This window comes from Leiobunum rupestre, chromosome 2 (assembly GCF_980474605.1).
Source record: "Leiobunum rupestre chromosome 2, qqLeiRupe1.1.hap1, whole genome shotgun sequence".
Lineage (NCBI taxonomy): Eukaryota > Metazoa > Arthropoda > Arachnida > Opiliones > Sclerosomatidae > Leiobunum > Leiobunum rupestre.
The window spans coordinates 6,513,661-6,537,235 of NC_143385.1; the positions used below are offsets into that span (position 1 = coordinate 6,513,661).

The window sequence follows — 23,575 nt, forward strand, 5'->3', positions numbered from 1 at the left end:
CAGGCATACTTCTCAACCCAACCCTACAACTCCTTTAAATTTTTGCGTAACCTTTTCAAACACCCTGTTTAGTATAATCCTTAAGACAACTACATCAAACAGTCCTCTTTTAATAAAGCAGTCAAACTAATAATCTTTTTAAAATTTGATTATTAACGTTTCTGGCAATGATTTTTTTTGGATTCTTACAAATAATAAATTTTAGTAAAATGCAGCCTTACATTTTAACAAAACTGTAGATACTTTCGTATTTCCAGATAAGCTATAACTTAACCCAGCTTACTATAATTCGTGCTACTGGTTATTTGGTACTTTGTAACATTTCAATATCGAGATAAAAATATAAATTGTAGCAATTAAATCTGTCATGTAAAAGGAAACTAAAAGGGCTGTAGGATTATTCTGGATGCAAAGACACTGAACAGTCGCGCGAAACGAAATCTCTTTCTACACGAATGAAGGAAATCTCATCCCCGCCTCCCCAACTTTTGTTTCTCCCCCTTCTCGCCCGTGTCTTGATCAGCCACGGTGGGTGGGTGGGTGCGGGGGGGGGGGGACATGTACTTTATGAATACCGACGAAACCGGTTTCAGTCAATTCAGCCCCAGTTATCCATTTGACCGAGAGTCAACGTCACCGATCGTAGTAATTACGACCCTGAGGGCCATTTAACTCGCGCAGCAGCGGTGGGGTGGGACGACAATATAAAATTATCACTAATATACACTGTTGGCGCTTATACCCCCCTACATAGTACCTCAGTAACAGTCTCGTCTCAGCAAAGACTAGATTTCCTTTAAAGAGATTCGTAGCTGCCGCCAGCGGTAATTTCTTATTACGCCTCGGTTCTTTCGGATTTTTTACGTGTGGCGCCAAATAGGGCTAACACCTGATTATATTGGGAGTAAACAACGAGCTGATAAGTATCCGTAATCGGTATACAAGCGTTTAGCTTTGACTGTACTAAAGTGATTGCGTGATTGATAACATACTTGCTGTGATCTGTGTACCAAATTTAAAGAAGTTATTAGCCCAGATCTGTTAATAACGACTGTCATTTAATTTGGTCTCAGGTACCGTGTATTGGTACATTGTGTAAGCAGTGGCGATTTAACTAAAACCCGGGCCCCTAAGCTAAACGTTTTTAAGGGTCCCGTGACCTTACCTCTATACTATAGGGATACGTTTTATTTTCAGGGATTTTTTTAATTATTTTCTTTCCCAAAAACCAAAATTTCAATTTCTATGGTCCCAGTAATAAATTTCAATATTATTTTAAGGACTTAAAAAGTAAATAACCTCAGTGGCGGACTGGGCCTAATATTTTTGAATGCCAGGAGACAAAGGGGCCAGCCTTAACCACTATAATGCTATCATGTTTAAGGGGGCCCAATTCATGAACGATCCATGGCCAGTCCGCCACTGAATACCCTAAAGGTTTTCGCTAATAATAAACCCCCTCTTTAAATTTTCAAAGAAAGTGTACTATGGCAACGTCCCTAAAAATGACACACTGTTTCAATAATCATCCGTTTTCAGCAAAAATTCAGAAATTATTTCTGGGAGAATCGGTGAAAAAATGCGAATAAACTTATAAGAATAATAGACACAATGCCTAACAAGAAAGGATTAGTCGGGTGGTGAGTGAAGACCATAATATGCGTAAGTAAATACAATACACCACTTCAGATATACGCAAGTGCAGTGAATGCCATACAAATAAAGAAATGCTAAGTAGTATGCCTTTTCCTTTTACCCGTTAATAAATACTCATTTTACTCCTTAATAAAAACTATATTTACCCCTTAATAATTACTATTTGTACCCCTTAATAATTACTCCTTTTACCCCTTAATAATAACTCCTTTTAACCCTTAATAAATACTCCTTTTACCCCTAATAAGTACTATTTTTACCCCTTAATAAAAACTTATTTTAGCACTTAACAATTACTCATTTTACCCTTTAATAAATACTTCTTTTACCTATTAATAAATACTCCATTTACCCCTTAATAAATACTCCTTTTACTCCTTAATAAATACTCCTTTTACCCTGTAATAAATACTCCTTTTACTCTTTTACCCCTTAATAAAGTCTCCTTTTAGCCCTTGTTGTAGCAGATTAGATCATCGAGTGTCTTATAATCCCTTATATATTACCCGACTCTGAGATTTATCCCTTTGATGAATTTTTTTATTTACTGCCAATCGCAAATCAAAGGATATGTAGTTGTCGGACTCCCAAGTAACCACCTGTTGAACTGTTGGTGGACGTTTATACCACAGTTGTCTGTTTTGATCTTGAGTCCAACTGCAGGTTGGCCTAAAATGCCACCTTTCCCTTATAAAGGACATCGTATCATCCGCATCAGTGCCCACCCATCAGTAGGAAGATAGAGAATTTAACCCCAACACTATAGTCGAACTGGACAAAAGACTTATATGTTGTAAATAATCACTAATGTCCCATTCCCTGCATGTTACGTGCATTGCATGATTTTTAGTGTATTTAATGCGCGATGGGAACCCAGGTAGCACGAGCACGTGTACATTAGGTTGATATTTAGTATTAATCGTTTATATTCCATGTTGAGTAAAATATATACGTCGTTTCCACGTGTTAAGTTTGTATATAAGACATTTATTCAGTCATGTGTTTCACTACACGTGTTTCCTACGTATAGATATGCTGATTATATCACTAGATTGACAGACAGGTAGTTTTTTCGTATATAAATAGTAGATAAATAACTAGGTTGGAAAAGTGTTAAGCTTTACGTTGTGCTTACGTAGATATATACCTGATTTACATGTGCTCCTGCTATACCGGATATAATTGCAAAATATATCAGTAGATTGGTAATTGAGGTTTCAAAAAGTGGACAAATAACCAGTGGCGTAGACAACGGAATGGTTCCTTTTAAAAACCCTCCCTTGGGCGTATCTTTGACTATTCAAAATTTGATCACCTTCCTTACACCCTCTTAACTTTCACCAGGTATTTTTAAGTGTTAAATTATGCTTACTTACCGATTATACAATGCGCTTATTAAGTTTAAATTACATTAAATCATACGGTATTAAGCTGGTATTTGGCGTGTAGCAAGGAGTTATTTTTCGTGTATTTAGCGGTTTAATTAAGAGATTATTTCGAGTACATTAATTTGCTTTTTTTCGTGCAGTAATTGGTTATTTTGCGTGAATTAATTCGTTATTTTGAGTGGGCTTATTGGTTATTTTCCTTATATTAAGCGATATTTTCCGTGTTTTTATAGGTTATTTGGCGTAAATTATGCTCTTAGTTTTCGTGTATTAAGTGGATATTTGGCATACAATAAGACGTTATTTTTCGAGAAATAATAATAAGCACTTATTTTGCGTGCACGAAGAAATTATTTCGAATACATTAATCTATTATTTTGCGTGCATTAAGCTTTTTTTCGTGTATAAAGCGGTTTTTTAATTATGGCGTATTGTTTTCCGAAGGATTGTTTGACTTTCAAACGCTGAAAAGGTCTCCATTTCAAGATTTCAAAAGCGATTTATATATTATATTTTTGAAAACTTCTTTTCTGAGGTCTATTCATTAATTTAATGAAATTAACAATAAGTATATCTTAAATTTTAATGTACAATTTCCTGGCGTATATCCTTCACATACATTTTGTTAGATAATTGAGCAGAATTATAGAGAATGGGGATTTATTGAAGAAATACTGCATTGAAGAGGTAGTAGTTGTTTCCTAGTCATATGTTTTTGATATTCATTAAACTATCTCTTACCCTCTTATGCAATCTAGTCCTAGAGAGAATGAAAGTTAAGATATGCACTATTGAAAAATTATTTATGAATATAACACATAATCAATAATGTATTGTATCCCAAAAACTTTATTCTATGTAGTATTAGACGAAAACTCATCAAGAAATGTGTACCTTTTCATCACATAAACAATTAATACATGCAAAATAACAAATAAATGCACGCAAAATAATCAATAAATGCACGAAAAATAGCCAATTAATGCACCCGAAATAGCCAACTATTGCCCGAAAACCAACTTATTAATGCACGCAAAATAACTAATTAATGTACACAAAATAACCAATTAATGCAACCAAAATAGGCAACTAATGCACAGAAACGAACTTATTATTGCACACAAAATAACCTATGAATTCACACAAAATAACCAATGAATTCACACAAAATAACCAATTATGTACATTTATAAAATATACAATTAATGCACGCAAAATAACCGATTGACCAACCAAAAAAAACCGATTGACACACAAAAAAATTGCAATTAATGTACGCGAAATAATACCTGAATTCACGGAAACTAACTGCTAAATACACAAAAAATAACTCCTTAATACACGCAAAATCGCTGATTAATACGGTATAATTTAAATAAAAAACACGGTTATTGTTTTCCAACTTAATGCTTTTTGAACTTATTAGGCGCTTTTTTTATCTAAATTTACGCGTAATTTTACACTTGAAAACTACGTGGTGAAACACGTGCTAACTGGGGACATGATCATCCTTTACCAAACGTGTTTCGTAGTATACGTTCTAAAATCCTCGATACAACCCGTAATATGTACGTGACGGTGCTACCCAGGAACTAATACCAATTTTGTTGGTTTTCGTAACGTTTTATTTTAATTTTATTTTTAAAATAAATTATTTTGGTACTCTCAGAGTCTCGTTTTCAGTTTAGTATAAGCCAAAAAATATTCATACCCCAAGACAACATCTGACCCATGTCTATGAATATTCGCTAACTTCAATGCCAGTGGTGGTCAGTGCCGTATATCCGCCTAGGCCAACCTAGGCCGTGGCCTAGGGGCCCATCCTTGGAAGGGGCCCTCCAGTGACCGTAATTACTGTATTCGAAGGCATAAATCTATCATATCAATCGTAATTTATATTGAATTACAGAATGACCGATGAAAGAGGGACAAAACGGATGTGTAACGAAATTGGTTTTTGGTATAGCCGCTATACTTGGCACTTTATTAACAATTAAATGACAAGGAAAATAATTGATTTTAGCGAAACTTTTCCACAGATAACCGAATCCGCCGAGTGCGAGCTTAAAAAGCCAGACCGTAAATATCTTAAACAATAAGACTAACCTAATGTTGGAAGACTGTGAAGTCCATGAATAGACTAGACCGGTTAGAAAATATGTTTATATAGCCCATTTTAATTAAATGTTAAGATCATTCTCTTCTGCTTAAGTTTATATAATCCTTTCAAACCCTAGCATTTACTTATAATTTTAACCTCCTAATTTTCATGTTTAAAGTAAAAAATGGTCTGGTACCCAATAATGTCTTGAAGTGGTTCCTCTCCCCAACTGTCCACAAATATGACTTTCGAATAACAGCACTAAATTCATAGGAATCAGATAATGGAACAATTTACCAAGAATTTTTAAATAAAGAAAACCTGAACTCTTTTAAAAATTATGTGTCTTTATGTCTAATGAAAAATTTATTTATTTTTAATTTGCAATGCTTAAAACTACTAAAATTTAACTTCATTATTTATTCCCATTACCAAGACCTTGACTTTAACTTTTAATCAATTTAAACTGGACCCCAGAGTAAATAAGTCCCCGACTTTATGAGTTATCCATAATAAATAATTTATTTATTTATTATAAGCTTTGAATTTTATTATACAATACCGTTTTCTTAATTTGTCTTTCATTGTATCCTGTTACGTTATGCCTAATAATGTATATTGTTAAAGGTAGCCAATTAAGCCACACTTCGCCAATGACTTTTATAAATCGACAACATTAATTATTAAGTTATTAATTACATTTGTTTCACTCAATTGTATTAGCAACTTAACATATACAATAAATTTCCAAAATATTGATGACAGTAAGTAATCAATCAGATGATAATTTAAAAGTTTGGACGGTTATTTCGATGGATAATTTAAACAATTTATCGCAGGTAATAAATTACCTCTTCTAAATAACAATTTGGAAAGCTTGAATTTTTTGTTCAAATTCTCAAACTCAACTTGGTAGTAGTGCAATTGTAATCAACAGTAGTATTATCGTTGTTTAAATATCTCGGCATGCTAGTTGACCAATTTTAAATCAACAATATTAGTTACTTAAATATCTGTAATTTAAATTAATTTGGTCTTGGAACCGTTCACTTAAATCTACCCGCTCACGGAAGTATCGTAACAATAATTTTAAATTTACTGACGTCATACCATTTTACAAGCGAATTAATCATTTATAAGCACCGCTCGATTATTCCGCTCTTGAGAGACTTGTTTGGTGATTTTTCCCTTCGTCGTGAGTTCCTTTACATCCTTCATGCAAAGCGCGTGTGAGTGGTAGGGAATCGCTTGGTTGGCTGTTGGAATCGTCGTGAGCCGTCAGATGAGAATCGAGTCTCAGTCGATGAAGGCGGCGAAGGCGTATTTCGAGCCGAATTTTGCGTCGTGAGTCAGGCAAGCGCTCGCCATTCCAGGAGGCCATCACCTGAAGACGGGAGCTCGTGGTAACGTCGCTACGTCGAATTTCGGTAGAGCACCATTTGCACGAAAACAAAAGCACGCGGTGGTGGGCTGCGGTCCGTCGTTTCATTGTCAGTGTGTCATCTCGCGCGGAACTTTGCTCCCGTCGTCCGCCTTTTGTCGCCCGCGCGGCGGATATTCGCTAGGATAACAGTTTTTTGACATTACAGTATCGCCGTGACCATTGTGCGCTTGGCTTTGGATAGATGCGCTTCCTTTAGAATGCTGCCCATTGTTACGCAACAGTGAAAGTAAGTTCCATTGTTATTATATTTAAATAAAAACATACAATAAAATGAATTGCCCTAATCTGTGCATCAATTATTTTCAAATGAGGAATGCGTTTTTTCGAAATGGAAAGTCAAACAAATGGCTTTCAATATTAATTATTATAATTGTCGCTTTAGGTCGTAAAGTTAAAATATTATAAATGTGAATGGTAAAGGCCTGTTCTTTATATCTGATAATAAAAATGCATGTTATTGACAACACTGCTGTAGATATACAGCGCATATAAATTCATTTTATTCAATGTGAACCAATGTCATAACTCTTTAAAGAAAATTTTCTACAGAAATTAACGTATTATTGTATTGAGTAGGCCTAAAATTTGCATTGCCACAACGGATTTAATTTCCTTGACTAGAAAATTTATCTTGAACTGATATTTATATGTTCCGTATAAATTTTAAATTAGCCAAATGAAGCGGTCATTTGATTATAATTATATTATTACGATAATATATGTCGTTTGATTATGACATTTGTACTATTGACAAAAAAACGCCCGGTGACCATTTCGAGGACCGCGATAATATATGTCGTAATTATTAATATCAGATAACTAAGTTTCCTCGAATTTCAAATAAAAATCTTCGTGAAGTTTTATTTTTTAAATTTAATTAAAATTTTTATTCTAATCATAATTGTTTGTATTGTCCTGGTAACTATCATGCATAGGCTCTGCCTTGGTTGTTGCCGGCGAAATTTTGCGAAATATTAATAATAATAATAATTATTATTATAATCAATTGAAATGTATAGTATTATAAAAATATTTCTGATGTACGTACTATCTATACAACATAAGGATAACTTAAGCAATGTGGAACAATAATTTGAAGTTGTATAAAAAGTTTAACAATAATAGAGACTATCTAAAAACCAATATTTGTCGTAATTGAATCTGCCCTGTAATTTTTGGTGATATTTAATATATATTAAAAATTATATTACCAATACAATACAAAATATAATCGTAATGATATATATATATTCGGTATGCCAGGAATGATAATACACGACTATTCCTAAAACGTAATACTTTATTTCATTGATTTGAGAAATGACTAAGTAAACAGTAAACAGTAAACAGTAAATACGATAAATCCTTTTTGATCTACATCTTCGCGTACATTAAATTATATTTCAGGCAACTTCTCCTACAGAATTTAGTACCCTCCTTTTCGTAATTGTTTTATACGTTTATAAAAAAACGTATACATAACTTGAGAGACAAAAGAAGAATTACTCCATTAAGCTACTTCAGTTTGTTTGTATTAAGTATAGGGTATATACGTCCAGGCCCAGCGGAGAATGTAAATTAGAAACAATCATCTAAACAGCGGAGATGGCTTATTTTTCGTACACATATTCCTGGGCTTCTTTGTTTTGAATTCTAAAGGGAACGATGTTGAGTTCATATTAACTTTAAAACGTCCAGTTTTCGTAGCGACGTTGCTAATTACTTTGGTTTGATGCGAGAAATGGATCCTTTGTTTTGGAGCGCGTGTTGTTGATCCGGCATCATTCTCTCTCTTTCCTCTCGAGGAAATGAGATATTTCGGGTCTTTGCTTGTTCCGGGAACAGCAGCAGCCCATCTTCCGCTAAATAAACTTTTATTACACAATGAAAGAGCCGCCTTCTTTCAGCGCCCGTTAAATCTCATTTGGAGATCGTCCAATGTTTTCGTACAGCGACTTCTTTAACAGCTCTTAACGCGCCTACTTTCATTCCACCGAATTGAAATTACTCTGCTTGAACAACATGTTGTTCGAGCCGGAAACTATTTTTAGAATATTTTTGCGTACCAAGTCTTTTTAAATTTTGTATTTATTTTAATTTATTTATTGATATCAATTTGCGTGTCGCAATTTACGTTAACTATCGTCTCTAAACGTCCTTTGCAAAGAACTGTGGAATTAGAGATATGCTTTTGACGACTAGGCAAACTAAATTTGCACCTCAAAATACTTCCACTAGCTAGGATGCGAGAGTTGGAAACGGGCTATCCGCATGCATGCAGATAATTGTTTACAATTTCAATTGCCATTCTGAAGCGCAGTGCGCACCCAAGGACGTGTTTAGAATTTAAAGAATTTAAATTTAATTATCTTTTGACGTATAGATATTTTTATTGTTGCGTTTGTATAAAATCTTTTGCAATTACGAAATACAAGCCACGTCTCGAAACGTATGCTTAATATAAAACTCATCCATTAAATCTTTAACTAACGTCAATTTTATTAATTTTAATTTTAAATGATGAATTAAACTTTCTCAAGTAACGTAATTTACTAGATTTACTTAAGAGTACGGGGAAAATTAATTTTCCTTTTTGTATTTAACGAAATAAGGATACAATAAAATATAATTTATCTGAGCTGATTTAATGACTAGTTTTTCAAGTTTATTTCTCCTTTTTAAAATTTGACAGAAAGCTTTAATTTATTATGACGTAGTATTCAAGTAACATAAAATATTTAAAACTAAACTTACCTAATCAGCTAGGCTAATACACTAAGTCATCGAGTGATTTTTAAAGGCATTTATTCACACATACAGCCGGGTTATAATGCGTAGGAGGGTGGTGGAAAGCCCTTCATGCCACGCGAGGCAACAGCTCCCTACACTAACTATCCCCATTAACCTCGACAACCTTTTATATTCCTGTTCAAATTTAGACTGGTGTAAATTTCATTTTCAAGTTATATATACCGACTTAATCTTTGGCATTTTCCCATAAAGCCACTTCTACGAGAGTCACATACGGTTGACGGTTCACAAAGTTCTTTTTCTCACCATAAATAATGATCAGAACTAAAGTAATTTCCGTACAATAGTACAAACCAAATTATTTCGGCTATTGTTTTCATTAAAAATAATTTTGAATTGGCAACAGGAATGACTGGTTTGTATTTCTCGATAATAATAATTATAATTACCATCTGGACTTTCTTGGAAGTTACTTCCTAGAATGCCTTATATTAACTTACACTAGCAAAAACTAAAGATTTTTCAAGTACGGAAATAAATTTATTTTTATGCCGTGTATGAGTACTATGAAAAATTGTAAGGTTTCTTTATACATTTATTTTAAAACAAAAAAAAACCATAACACAAGATTATGTAAAAATTCAAATTATAAAAAAATGCTTAAATTCAACTATTGTAGAAATTGAAATGCTTATTTAAAGGAATTACCCATGAAAGTTTTCGTTAACTTAAAAATTGTATTTATAACTGCGCCGCGAAATAACGCTTTGACCGCGGACATTAAAAGCAGGTTGTTCATTTAATCAAAATATCGAAGACATCAATTTATTTAACTTTCGGATTTTTATTGATTTTAATATTTGATTTTATTGATTTTAACATTTGATTTTATTGATTTAATATTTGAATTTATTAATTTTTTGTTTTATGTCTGATTTTCTTGCTAAATTGCTTAATAATATGATTACACCTGCAACGTAAACTACATTTCAAATTAATCTTAATTCAAATTAATTACTAAATTTAATTCCCATCGCACGAAAATTCACTGAATTATAACCGGCGATTTAAATAAATTATTGATTATTAATCGCGATTTAAAACACCGCTTAAAATCTAATTGGTTTATTTATTTCAACGTCAATATAGTTCTTATCTTTTGAACATTTAAAAAAATCATTTGAACTGCAAATTTTTCGAACATCTTTGTTTGGCAAAACTGGGAAAGTGAAATGTAAGAATGTTGGAATTGTAAGGATTGAAAAGACAGTCGTCTTCCTTTCTGGGCTTAAGCAAGGTCGTACAGGTAGACACGCATCTTTATAGTCAGACATTTTATTGCATTCCGATTGTTTCAAGGAGCAGGTTTCTGCTACAATGAAGTTTAGCTGTTGTCAAAGGCCTTGAACCAAAAATATCTAAATAACTACTATTATGTTAAAGTTATGGGAACCATTAAGCTCTTTTAAGGGGAATTAAACCCTCAACAAAGAAAGGTTCAAAGGTTAAAGTAAACGGTGGAGGTTTTAACAATCTTTCGAAATTCCAAATTGGGTATTTTTTTTTGCTCAGTCTAAAGAAATCTTATTCGGAATCATTAAAATTTTTAAAATTTAGAATTAAATATTAATGAGATTGGTTTACAATTTCCATAAAATCATTTGAAATTAGTAAATAAATGGATCGAGTTGTAATTTTGTGAAAGTGGTTCAAATCAAAATATAATCTTACCATTTTTTTACGATTGAAAACAAAACAGTCGTCAATAAATTACGAATTTGTGTTAGTGGGTTCAGTTTAACGTGTTTTATCAAGTCATCTCGATTCCGCAACACACTAAATAATAGAATATCATTTTTGTTTACTTTTATATAAAGAAGGTCAATTTAATTTTAATTTTAATTTGATTCTCCTTTAAAATTCATAATTTTGAACCCGCTTTGTTAGTACGAAAATGTTTTATATTTTATTAAATTAATGTGTATGAAATGGAACTTTATTTCGATTTCATCTTACAAACAGAATTGGATGCAGATTCATTCCAGTTGAATCTAATTTCGGTGATTGGATTTTCGTTAGAAGGAAGTAAGTTGGTTAGGAATAAGAACAAAGATGTAAAATATCTTCAGTGCCGCCACAAAATACCATTAAATGTCGATAAAAATGTGAAAACTGCATCTGTTTCTATAATTTTTTGCTGAGTTTTACGAGGCAAATATAATCTTTTTGGAACTTGATTACGTCAGGTCAACAGCGCTTGAAATCCGTTGAGGTAAAATAATCGAAGATGCTTTGCTTGAATAAGTAGAATTAATCCTTCATTAAATAATTTAAGCGTGAAATTTTGAGAATTTCTAGCTAATATACTTCCGTAAGGTTTTTATCGGCGGTGTCGCCTTTGGTTTACTTGAAACTGCTCAAATCATTGTGTGGCGGGGACATTGACTTGAGCTTAATCTTACACAATTCCCATTGAATGCCTAATTCCATTATCCGTTAAATATAAAAATGATAAATTAATTGTGGAGAATAAATAGTAAAATCAGTTTTAGATTGAATTAAACAAACTTATGAATCGAATTTCTGTATTTTTTAATTGATGAGGCGTCGAAGAAATCTTTATTATGAAATTCAGAAATAGACATTTAGTACAAAGTTTTATTTAGATTTATTTATTTATTTATTTATTTAAATTGGAACATTACTTTTAACGGCTGAATAGCCATTGTACAATTTATTTTAGCTTATTTCGTTGAAAGATGCACTTACGTTTAAATTTTCTCTTTTGATAAAGTTTGAAGCAAAGTTTAAAATTCATCTAGATTATCTGATATTAGAAAAATAATCATATAGATTAAAGGTATATTTTTTATTTTTAATATTATTATAACAGTTCAAATCAATTACATAATTTTACTTTTGTACTGTCGAAAATCGTATTTTATAGAAATTATAATATAATAACTATAATTAAGAAAATAGATTAATATTAAATTAATATTACATCAGGATCACCGATTTTAAATACCACAACGCCCTTTAAATAAAAATTTTGAAATTAAATAATCGACAACAACGTGCGTGTCATTTATATAGGTTGACTTATTTCATAACGGTTAATATACCGTTACTCAGTGGTGTTGCTAGGGTGTTTGAGGGGACGCTTGAGTATGTACACCAATGGAGGATTAAACATTAGACCAAGTAGGCTCACACCTAGGGACGTTGAACATTTTCCTAAAAATAGGGCCCCAACTAAACCATTCTAGAGCAAGATCACTATCGTACAAAGCCTGTTTTCAATCATTTTAATTAAAAAATCGTTATATGTCTTTCATGTATATTGGGGGCCGGATACCCAAATGATAGTAATTTGTGTAAAAAAAAGATTGAAAGACACTTTTTTCACCGGAGCTTTAGTCTCCCTAAACTTGAGACACTATCAATTTAACTACCGATACTAGAATTCACGTTTTGAATTATATTTCTATGACATAAATATGGTAATATATAAAAAGACAAAATTGCGAAAGTTATAGTTACTCCATAGATATTTTATCAATATAGACTTATTGACACCGATTTAAAATTTCAAATTGCCCGAGAGAAACACGAAGGCTTGTCAATTGGAACCTTTTTAGCATCAAAGACGAGAGAATACCCGTTGATCCATTAGTTCCTGATTTTACCGTAAATTGATGAACAAAATTGTAGCTTGTCAAAAGATTGAATTGTTGGGAAACCGCGGAATGGCGACCAAATCGATATTGGCAACACGCGATTTGTTTCGTAATGGAGAGAATTCAGCCCTTCCAAACCAGACGGTTTAGTCAAGCACAGTCAATCAACCCGAAATATTAAAATCCGTTGGTGTGTTTGCACGGTGCCGTAGTTACCAATGAAGAAGTCACGTGACTTTATTTTGACCTTAATGCTTAAAAACCTGTATTTTTTCTTTCAAACGCGTGATGCCCTGGTTCTATCTTGTGTTAGAAGAGCTTTCCCACTGCCCCTTTCGGAGGACCCGTTTCACAAACGTACCTAAGCTGACACTTGGTGAAAAAGCTAAGGGCTGTTAGGTCTTATTAGGAACGCGGAACAGCCTTTCCGTTTCCCTAGTGCTACCAGTTGAGGTTACGGATTTTTCTTTCCTCCCATCAAGGTTTTTTTTGTTTAAAGAAGCCAGTCGTGGAATGTCTTTAATCCGGCTCAACAACTTCCAAACACGTCCAAAATAAGACAACTAGCCCGCATTGAAGATAAAGATTACAACAAGATAACATCCTACGTTGCCTTTTTTTCTCAATCTCGACAAAACGTTTTTTGCATCGTGATTTCGATTTACATTTTTCACTTAAACGCGCGTTCTATTTTAAATATTTAATCCACTTTGAGGAATACAATTTTTGAATTTGCTTCCTTTTCCCCGGCGAAGGAAAGCGTGATTCTCTAGGTCATCCATTCGAAAATAGGGCCTTCATTGTTGAAAGAAATATCGCGAATGATCATTCCAAATGTATGCTAAAAACGAGATTTTATTCTTACGAATAATTCAATTATTTCATTGTTTAAAATTTAAAAGAAAACTACATAAAGTTATGGATTGATAATGCAAATCAATTTAGGTTATACCGCGCTATTTCTAAATTTTTAAATTGTCTTTTTTAATAAAGAAAACTATCTCTTAAAAAAGATGTTCAAATTTTGTATATTTTTAAGACACTGTGTTCAATTGGAGATTTTAAGGAAGGTTGAATGTTCCTCACAATTCATATTATTTTTATTTTTATTCTACTCGTACACATGGTTGAAAATTTAATGTGCAGTAGTGAAATCTCAAGTTTTTTAACACGATTTCAATTTAAATTATTCTTATTATGTTATTTTAATAAAATGTTATAATTTTTATATCTTTAACCCTGTAAAATGTCGAACAGTTCAAAAATTTAGCTAGTGCAATTTGTTAGTTTTAATAATAACCTTTAAATCATTATAAATGTAAATTTGAAACGCGCAAATTGGAATATAAAATAATTTAAAACAGGTTAGAGCCGTTTTAAAAACAATCGTCAAATAATAATGATATAAGAGCTCCCGTCAGACACCGCAATATGGAATTAAAAAAACATTTTATATAAAAAATGTCTCCAAAAGAATCTTGGCGCCATGAAATATTTGGGGTACAGTTCTTAAGCGAATCAAAATTTATAAAAGATCAATAATCTTATAGTTTAAAAGCTAAATAGAAACCAATATTTTAAAATGATATTTGATAGGTAGTTCGTAATGCAGATGTTTTAAATAAAAACAATTGTAAAGAAAAAGGGGGATTCTTTAAGTATTTAATTTAATTAAGTAAAATTAAATCAAAAACAAATTTGAGCTCGCAGTTTCAAATCTGTAACGACAATTTTATATATGTTTCATTATCCTGCAAAAACAAATCCCAATTTGAAATTTGAAAAAAAATTTCGGCAAATATTTTTATATTTTTAATGAAACCAAAAGAGCTTCTAAATTTAAATGGATAATTTTATTCCAAAATGTAGACATGATTTATATGGTTTGTATATTAGAAGTTTGGTCCTTAATGATATTTAATTAATGAAATCGCTTAAATTTTAGGACCTTGAAAAATTAATGCGATCATTAATTGTATGTCGTTCGTAGGTCGAAGAAATTTGTAATAGATAGATGAGCGTCTTCACAAACCCACGACAATCATTTCCAACTCTTCAATTAAAATAAATTCAAACATGTTGACAGCATTTTGAAATTTCCTAATTTAGTTAAATGGATCTCATTCACGACTAGCATAAAATCACCAGCTGTTTTCAAGCGAATAAGGCCCAAATGCGGGATTTCCTTTTGGCAATTGTAAATTAGGATAGTAATTTGATCGAAGAGTGAACGAAAACCAGAAAAATTATTTTTGGAAAATTATGCGTAATGTAATGAGAATTTCTTAAAACATCCCTCATAACAGATTTCCGGGTGCCTTTTTCTCAGTGCATATTTTATTTTGCGTTTTTTTATTTTTTTATTGTTCAAATTATAGAAATCGGGTATACATTTAGAAACAATTTCAGATTTCTAAAATTCAATAAATTGGTAAAATTTCCAATTTTTTTTCAAAATATCAAGAAATCCGTTATTTAGAAAAGTAATAGGAAATTATCTTAGCAAATCAAAAGTAATTAGAAAAAATCCATAAAAATCCTTGAGAAATATTATATGAATTTTAAAAATTTATATAATTTATTTAATTATAAAATCATTTGGAATCCAAAGCAATCTTTATAACTCTGGGAAATTCTTAATAACCATTAAAAAAGCATTGAAATTATGGCTTCGACAAAAAATCTGAAAAATCCAAGATTATTTTTGAAATCGTAAAATTACTGAAAATTGAAAGATTAATTTTTTAAATCAAAATATAACTGGAAATTGAAACAAATCTTTCGAAATCGAAGAAAAACTTTGACAATCATGAGAAATACGAGGTACAAATTTCTCTTAAGCGACTGGCCTCTTTGCTAAAAAACAATACACATTTATGTAAAATTACTCTAAACGAATTATCTAATAAAATTAGAACCTGTTGTCATTTAAAATTTCATAGTAAAGTGGTTCATTTGGAAAATAATTAATGTAAACTTTGTCAGTTACAGGCAAATTTTAAAACATTTACAGATCGCGTAATATTTGGCAAAGTCTTAAACAAATACAGAACAGCGCTATTGTCCATTTCTTGAAATTTTCCCACATGGGTGTAGCTCTTTAAGAAAGTTCGTCTAGCCCTGAAACGTTTTCGCAAAAAGCGGAAAATATTTGAATAACTTCTAAGCTTCGTTGGATGGCAGCCGAGAAGATAAATGAGGGGGTTCGTCAATGGTTATTTTTATTCGGAACACGCGAGAAAATAGCGGGTATCCAGCGCCACTACCGCAGCGCCATTCCCAGATAGCAGGGAACCTCGCGAGGTTTTTCTCTGGGTGCAGTCGAGGTTCTTCAACCACGCCCTGTAACGGAAAGGAATGCGAAAGGCCCAATTCGGAGCGGGTAGTGCGGACGCTCGTTCTTCCGTACGAGGTCCCAGTCGCTAATGAGTGTCACTTGGCAGGTAGTGCTTGTGGATAATTAATTTCCCGCGATAGAGTCGCTAATTCGCCGCGATAAGGTTCCATCTCCGCGTTGGGACGCGTCTCTCAGTGCGTTACAAAGCGGAAACCGATATTTCCGAATTGAAACTGAAGTTTTTACGATTTGGTTTCGCTTGATTAGGCATTTTTATGATTAAGATGTAAAAAAATCGAACTCGGAAAGGTCGTAGCAAAATTTAAAATTTGTTTAAAATATAATTATACCGATATCAATGATTCGACGATTTTGAGTTAGGCGAAATATAATATCGATCTTTAGTGGCATATTTCAAATCAAATCAAATCAAACGTTTTGATGGATTTGTCCACTTTTAATATGCAAGAGTACGAAGTTAAATTTTGCGCAATGTAATGGTTTAAAAAATTAAAAATGTTATAAATAGATAATTGTGAAAATTTCAAATTTTACTTACTTATATTTTTACAAAATAAATTTCCACTATAGAATGATGCGATTAGCCATGCACCCACAAACAAAAATTTTCGATCTTGTGTCAATACATATAAAACTAAGATTGAAGGATTTTTAAGTTAGAATATTTATAAATAAAATTTGAATAAGGTATTGAAGCAAATCTGACGGATTTTGAAATGGCTATTTTTTGTTTTAAGTAGTAAACCAATTAATATTTTGGGGGGTACCAAACTCTTATGTTTTCTTTTCTGGTAAATGAAGTTTTAAAAATTGGGAATTTTGCATGTAAAAATTAGATTGAAGTCGAAAAATTGTGCAATTTAATAAACATCGTTTACCAAAACAAATCTATAGTTAAAAAAATGTCTTCGGGTATTTGAAAAATGCTAAAATTAAAAGAGATGTGCAGCACCCAATGAGCGTGAAAAGAAATGAGCATTAAAGGAGATGAGCAGCACGTTATGAGCGTGGTAGGATATGAGCAGCACTTAATGAGTGTGAAAGGAGATGAACAGCACTTAATGAGTGTGAGAGGAGATGAACAGCACTTAATGAGCGTGAGAGGAGATGAACAGCACTTAATGAGTGTGAAAGGAGAGGAGCAGCATTTAATGAGCATTAAAGGATCTAAACAGCACTTTATGAGCGTGAAAAGAGATGAGCAGCACTTAATGAGTGTGAAAGGAGAGGAGCAGCATTTAATGAGCATTAAAGGATCTAACCAGCACTTTATGAGCGTGAAAAGAGATGAGCAGCACTTAATGAGCGATAATGGAGACGAGCAACACTTAATGAGCATGAAAGGAGATGGACAGCACTTAATGAGTGTGAGAGGAGATGAACAGCACTTAATGAGTGTGAAAGGAGAGGAGCAGCATTTAATGAGCATTAAAGGATCTAAACAGCACTTTATGAGCGTGAAAAGAGATGAGCAGCACTTAATGAGTGTGAAAGGAGAGGAGCAGCATTTAATGAGCATTAAAGGATCTAACCAGCACTTTATGAGCGTGAAAAGAGATGAGCAGCACTTAATGAGCGATAATGGAGACGAGCAACACTTAATGAGCATGAAAGGAGATGGACAGCACTTAATGAGTGTGAGAGGAGATGAACAGCACTTAATGAGTGTGAAAGGAGAGGAGCAGCATTTAATGAGCATTAAAGGATCTAAACAGCACTTTATGAGCGTGAAAAGAGATGAGCAGCACTTGATGAGTGTGAAAGGAGAGGAGCAGCATTTAATGAGCATTAAAGGATCTAAACAGCACTTTATGAGCGTGAAAAGAGATGAGCAGCACTTAATGAGTGTGAAAGGAGAGGAGCAGCATTTAATGAGCATTAAAGGATCTAAACAGCACTTTATGAGCGTGAAAAGAGATGAGCAGCACTTAATGAGTGTGAAAGGAGAGGATCAGCATTTAATGAGCATTAAAGGATCTAAACAGCACTTTATGAGCGTGAAAAGAGATGAGCAGCACTTAATGAGTGTGAAAGGAGAGGAGCAGCATTTAATGAGCATTAAAGGATCTAAACAGCACTTTATGAGCGTGAAAAGAGATGAGCAGCACTTAATGAGTGTGAAAGGAGAGGAGCAGCATTTAATGAGCATTAAAGGATCTAAACAGCACTTTATGAGCGTGAAAAGAGATGAGCAGCACTTAATGAGTGTGAAAGGAGAGGAGCAGCATTTAATGAGCATTAAAGGATCTAAACAGCACTTTATGAGCGTGAAAAGAGATGAGCAGCACTTAATGAGTGTGAAAGGAGAGGAGCAGCATTTAATGAGCATTAAAGGATCTAAACAGCACTTTATGAGCGTGAAAAGAGATGAGCAGCACTTAATGAGTGTGAAAGGAGAGGAGCAGCATTTAATGAGCATTAAAGGATCTAAACAGCACTTTATGAGCGTGAAAAGAGATGAGCAGCACTTAATGAGTGTGAAAGGAGAGGAGCAGCATTTAATGAGCATTAAAGGGTCTAAACAGCACTTTATGAGCGTGAAAAGAGATGAGCAGCACTTAATGAGTGTGAAAGGAGAGGAGCAGCATTTAATGAGCATTAAAGGATCTAAACAGCACTTTATGAGCGTGAAAAGAGATGAGCAGCACTTAATGAGTGTGAAAGGAGAGGAGCAGCATTTAATGAGCATTAAAGGATCTAACCAGCACTTTATGAGCGTGAAAAGAGATGAGCAGCACTTAATGAGTGTGAAAGGAGAGGAGCAGCATTTAATGAGCATTAAAGGATCTAAACAGCACTTTATGAGCGTGAAAAGAGATGAGCAGCACTTAATGAGTGTGAAAGGAGAGGAGCAGCATTTAATGAGCATTAAAGGATCTAAACAGCACTTTATGAGCGTGAAAAGAGATGAGCAGCACTTAATGAGTGTGAAAGGAGAGGAGCAGCATTTAATGAGCATTAAAGGGTCTAAACAGCACTTTATGAGCGTGAAAAGAGATGAGCAGCACTTAATGAGTGTGAAAGGAGAGGAGCAGCATTTAATGAGCATTAAAGGATCTAAACAGCACTTTATGAGCGTGAAAAGAGATGAGCAGCACTTAATGAGTGTGAAAGGAGAGGAGCAGCATTTAATGAGCATTAAAGGATCTAACCAGCACTTTATGAGCGTGAAAAGAGATGAGCAGCACTTAATGAGTGTGAAAGGAGAGGAGCAGCATTTAATGAGCATTAAAGGATCTAAACAGCACTTTATGAGCGTGAAAAGAGATGAGCAGCACTTAATGAGTGTGAAAGGAGAGGAGCAGCATTTAATGAGCATTAAAGGATCTAAACAGCACTTTATGAGCGTGAAAAGAGATGAGCAGCACTTAATGAGTGTGAAAGGAGAGGAGCAGCATTTAATGAGCATTAAAGGGTCTAAACAGCACTTTATGAGCGTGAAAAGAGATGAGCAGCACTTAATGAGTGTGAAAGGAGAGGAGCAGCATTTAATGAGCATTAAAGGATCTAAACAGCACTTTATGAGCGTGAAAAGAGATGAGCAGCACTTAATGAGTGTGAAAGGAGAGGAGCAGCATTTAATGAGCATTAAAGGATCTAAACAGCACTTTATGAGCGTGAAAAGAGATGAGCAGCACTTAATGAGTGTGAAAGGAGAGGAGCAGCATTTAATGAGCATGAAAGGAGATGAACAGCACTTAATGAGTGTGAAAGGAGAGGAGCAGCATTTAATGAGCATTAAAGGATCTAAACAGCACTTTATGAGCGTGAAAAGAGATGAGCAGCACTTAATGAGTGTGAAAGGAGAGGAGCAGCATTTAATGAGCATGAAAGGAGATGAACAGCACTTAATGAGTGTGAAAGGAGAGGAGCAGCATTTAATGAGCATTAAAGGATCTAAACAGCACTTTATGAGCGTGAAAAGAGATGAGCAGCACTTAATGATTGTGAATGGAGATGAGCGTCGATTTTTATATTTATTGTAATTACTCAAAACTCAAATATTTAAAAAAAAAGAAAAATAGTGTCATAAAAAGGCACGCTCCTACTTTAGCAGAGTGTCGCGACGGCCGTGTCCAACTTGATACTGATCACCCCGAATGAAATAACCCGTAGAAATTGAGATCATCACCTTTTATGTAATTAGTGTATACGGGTAAAAGTTTGGCTAATAATAACGGGCAATTTAGGTCAGTAAATATAGAGGAAAGTCGATTCACCCTTTGGGGAACAAATGATTATATAATTACCTATACAGTCCGACAAAGGTGTAAAATAGTCAGTTATATGTTATATGTTATACGTAAACGCCTTCAATGGTCTAAGTCTCTATAATATCAAATACCTAGCGGGCAACTGCGATTTATTTTAGATTTGAGATACCGCAGCGTTGACGACCTCAAACAGCACGGGCTACGTACCACCACCACAGGATCACCTGATTCATCCCTATTATCTAAATTTAACGGGAAATTATTTAAAAATAAAAGCCGTTGAATTGTACAGATAAGGAAAGTTCTTTGTCGGCTTTCTTAAATCCAAAAAAAAAACTGAGCAGAACAATAGACTAAATTTATGCGAAGAAGACCTCTCAATTTGTTCGAAGTGAATCGATTATTAATGACCCAGATTGGCTCGTATCGAGCAGACACATTTCATTAATGTTTCGAAAGTGGAGCATCTTCTATTTCAGTCTCCTCGAATCTGTTAGCTTAGAACGTGACGAAATAGATCGTGGAAAAGTCTGAAGGGGATACTATGCATTTCATGCCTGTCCTGGATAACGTTTTATGAACAGGTACCAGTAGTTTTAAATAACTATTTTTGATTTAACTTTCTATTATCATTGTAATTGAAAATATTTAAATTTAAATGAAAAGAAATGGTTTATTTAGCGTGCTCAACAAAAGTTACAAATGAACCTACAAGGTTGAACACGGGAAACGTGTGTATTACTAATACACCAGATTAACAAATTTCTGACTTTCATAAAGTTACACTACTCTCCCAATGGAATTCAAAAAAGTTATTTTAGCTTGCCCAACTTGTCACTTTTTCAAGTCGTATTCTTTCAGTGAAAAAGACGTCTATTTTTGCCGGGCCAACGCTATTTGTACGTTTTCGGTGACGCTCTACAATTTTCTCGTTGACAATTTTCTTATAGCACCTAGCGGTTAAAATTTAAATTTTCAAAACACGTGAAAATATTTTTTGATTTAGATGGAATTTTGGTAGAAAGTGTCCCCCGGCACGTATAATGTACAGTGCAAATTTAAACTTTCTAGAACACATGGTTTTTGAAAAAAATCACTTTTTGGAACAAAAAAAACACCCTGTATATTAATGAATACATCTATCATAAATTAAACAACTAGTAAGAAAACAATCTGCCTTTGATATCATTTCGAAGTGCAAAATTTAAATTGCAAACTATTTTATTTAAAGTTTAATTTCAAAACCTTCCGGATTCAGGTATATCTAAAGTTTACATATATCCGTTTTGAATCGAAAAGCTTAGGACTCGGCGTTAGGATGAAACATTTTTCGTTCATTTCTTTTATATCCATATCCGAAAATTATCCGAATAAAAACTTATTTGTGGCATATTAAATCGTATAATAGTTGCGAATAACACCATAAATACAAATTAATCGAATTTTTTAAGATTCATTGAAATTTTGGCGATTAATTTACCCGTTTCCCCGAGTTCTAGAAAAGCTATCATCAAACTATTATTTTAAGACTTAAAATTAAATCCCGCCGCAGAATAAGATTTTTTTACCGAAAAATGAAATATTTTTGTCCACGGATGAAAAATGCCTCAAATCGACTTTTAAAAGCCGCAAATATTAAAATTTGACCCCAGATAAAATATTAATAAAGAAAAAGAATATACATTTTTATGTTATTTTTAATTGACTTTTAAAAGTAAATTATTAAAAGTAAATTTTAAAAGTAAATTTGCCCATTTTTTATTGCAATACTAAAGCCTTACGGGCCGTTTGAGGTCGACCACGTTTTCTTTTTTCACGTATGGAAATTATTTTAGCATTATTTGGAACTTGTACAAGTTTAAGATAAATTGCAATTCCAAATATATGTTTGCATTTGTATTGTTTAAGAAAAATTGGACAAGTACACGAACCATCTTGCCAATGACCCTCGTCAATTTCAACTAACCACAATGAAGAGGTGAAAGAGTACAAATGAAAATTAATCAAACTGCGGATATTTTTTTGTATAGAGGTTTTTTAAATTCCATTTGCGGTAAATAATATCTGTGAAAATTAATTTTTATTTAAGGATACGTTATTTCTTCTGGTTTACTCGTCGTTTCTGTATAAATATTAAATCGCGTGAAATGAAAATAGAATGGGTTGAAAAAAATTAACACCAGCTACGGTAAGAATATCAACCGACGTCGTGTAAAATCCGTTTTATAGCAGAATCAGATCAGTTCAACGAATTCAACCATTCTGGAATAAATAATTTAGCAATAAACGTACAGCACCAATGCATTCGGAGGAGTGGAAATGAATCACAAATTTCTTAGACTTATCGATAGATACCAACATTTGATAAAGGTTCCTTGTTTATAATATTTAACGAATCTCTAGCTATATAAATTATTATTCCGATTATAAAGAAAAGAGAGGATAATATTAAAAAAAATATATTATACAAAACTAAAAACGGGAAAATTTTGAAAGTATAACAAACCTGCCATAAAGATTTATTTTATGTAGTTTTATTAAGATGATTGTGAGTGCAAAAATAACGGGATTGTATAGCCAAGAAAAGAAGCATCCAGTTAAAAGAACCCGTAAACAATAAAAACAAGAGCTATATTTAAAGAACAATTTCACTTCATATTGATATATCGCCAGAACGGTAAACAAATCACAACGTATTATTCCCAGAATTAAACCAGTCCATGAAGAGCCTATATTTTACACAAATCCAGTCAACCAAAATAAAATAACTTGCTACGTTTTCGTGTATATATACCTCGTATGTTCGTACTTGGCTCTGATAAAAAAACGTGCAACGAAGAGAGAATCAGTTTATAAATAAACCAACGACGAGAACGTTCATTTTTTTCAAGAATTAATTTTTGCGGTTTCCTACTGTCTAAGGAAGACACGAAAGAATTTAAACAAAGATCCGTATCTGCAATTCTTCTTCTTGCGGTGGTGC

General features: G+C 33.1%; 1 protein-coding gene across 2 annotated transcripts in view; it reads left to right on the forward strand.

The window, feature by feature from the left end:
• Positions 1 to 6,399: 6,399 nt before the first annotated feature.
• Positions 6,400 to 23,575, forward strand: part of LOC149955605 (uncharacterized) — a 49,652-nt gene continuing 32,476 nt past the window's right edge. Inside the window, exon 1 of one of the 2 annotated variants that reach the window (XM_090165332.1) lies at positions 6,400 to 6,815. Coding sequence is in view for 1 of the 2 variants with exons in the window: in XM_090165331.1 (XP_090021457.1) it covers positions 21,169 to 21,176 (8 nt within the window). In the remaining variant the exon portion in view is untranslated. Of the gene's footprint in view, positions 6,816 to 21,126; positions 21,177 to 23,575 lie in introns of those variants that run through there. The other variant, XM_090165331.1, reaches the window with a different exon arrangement.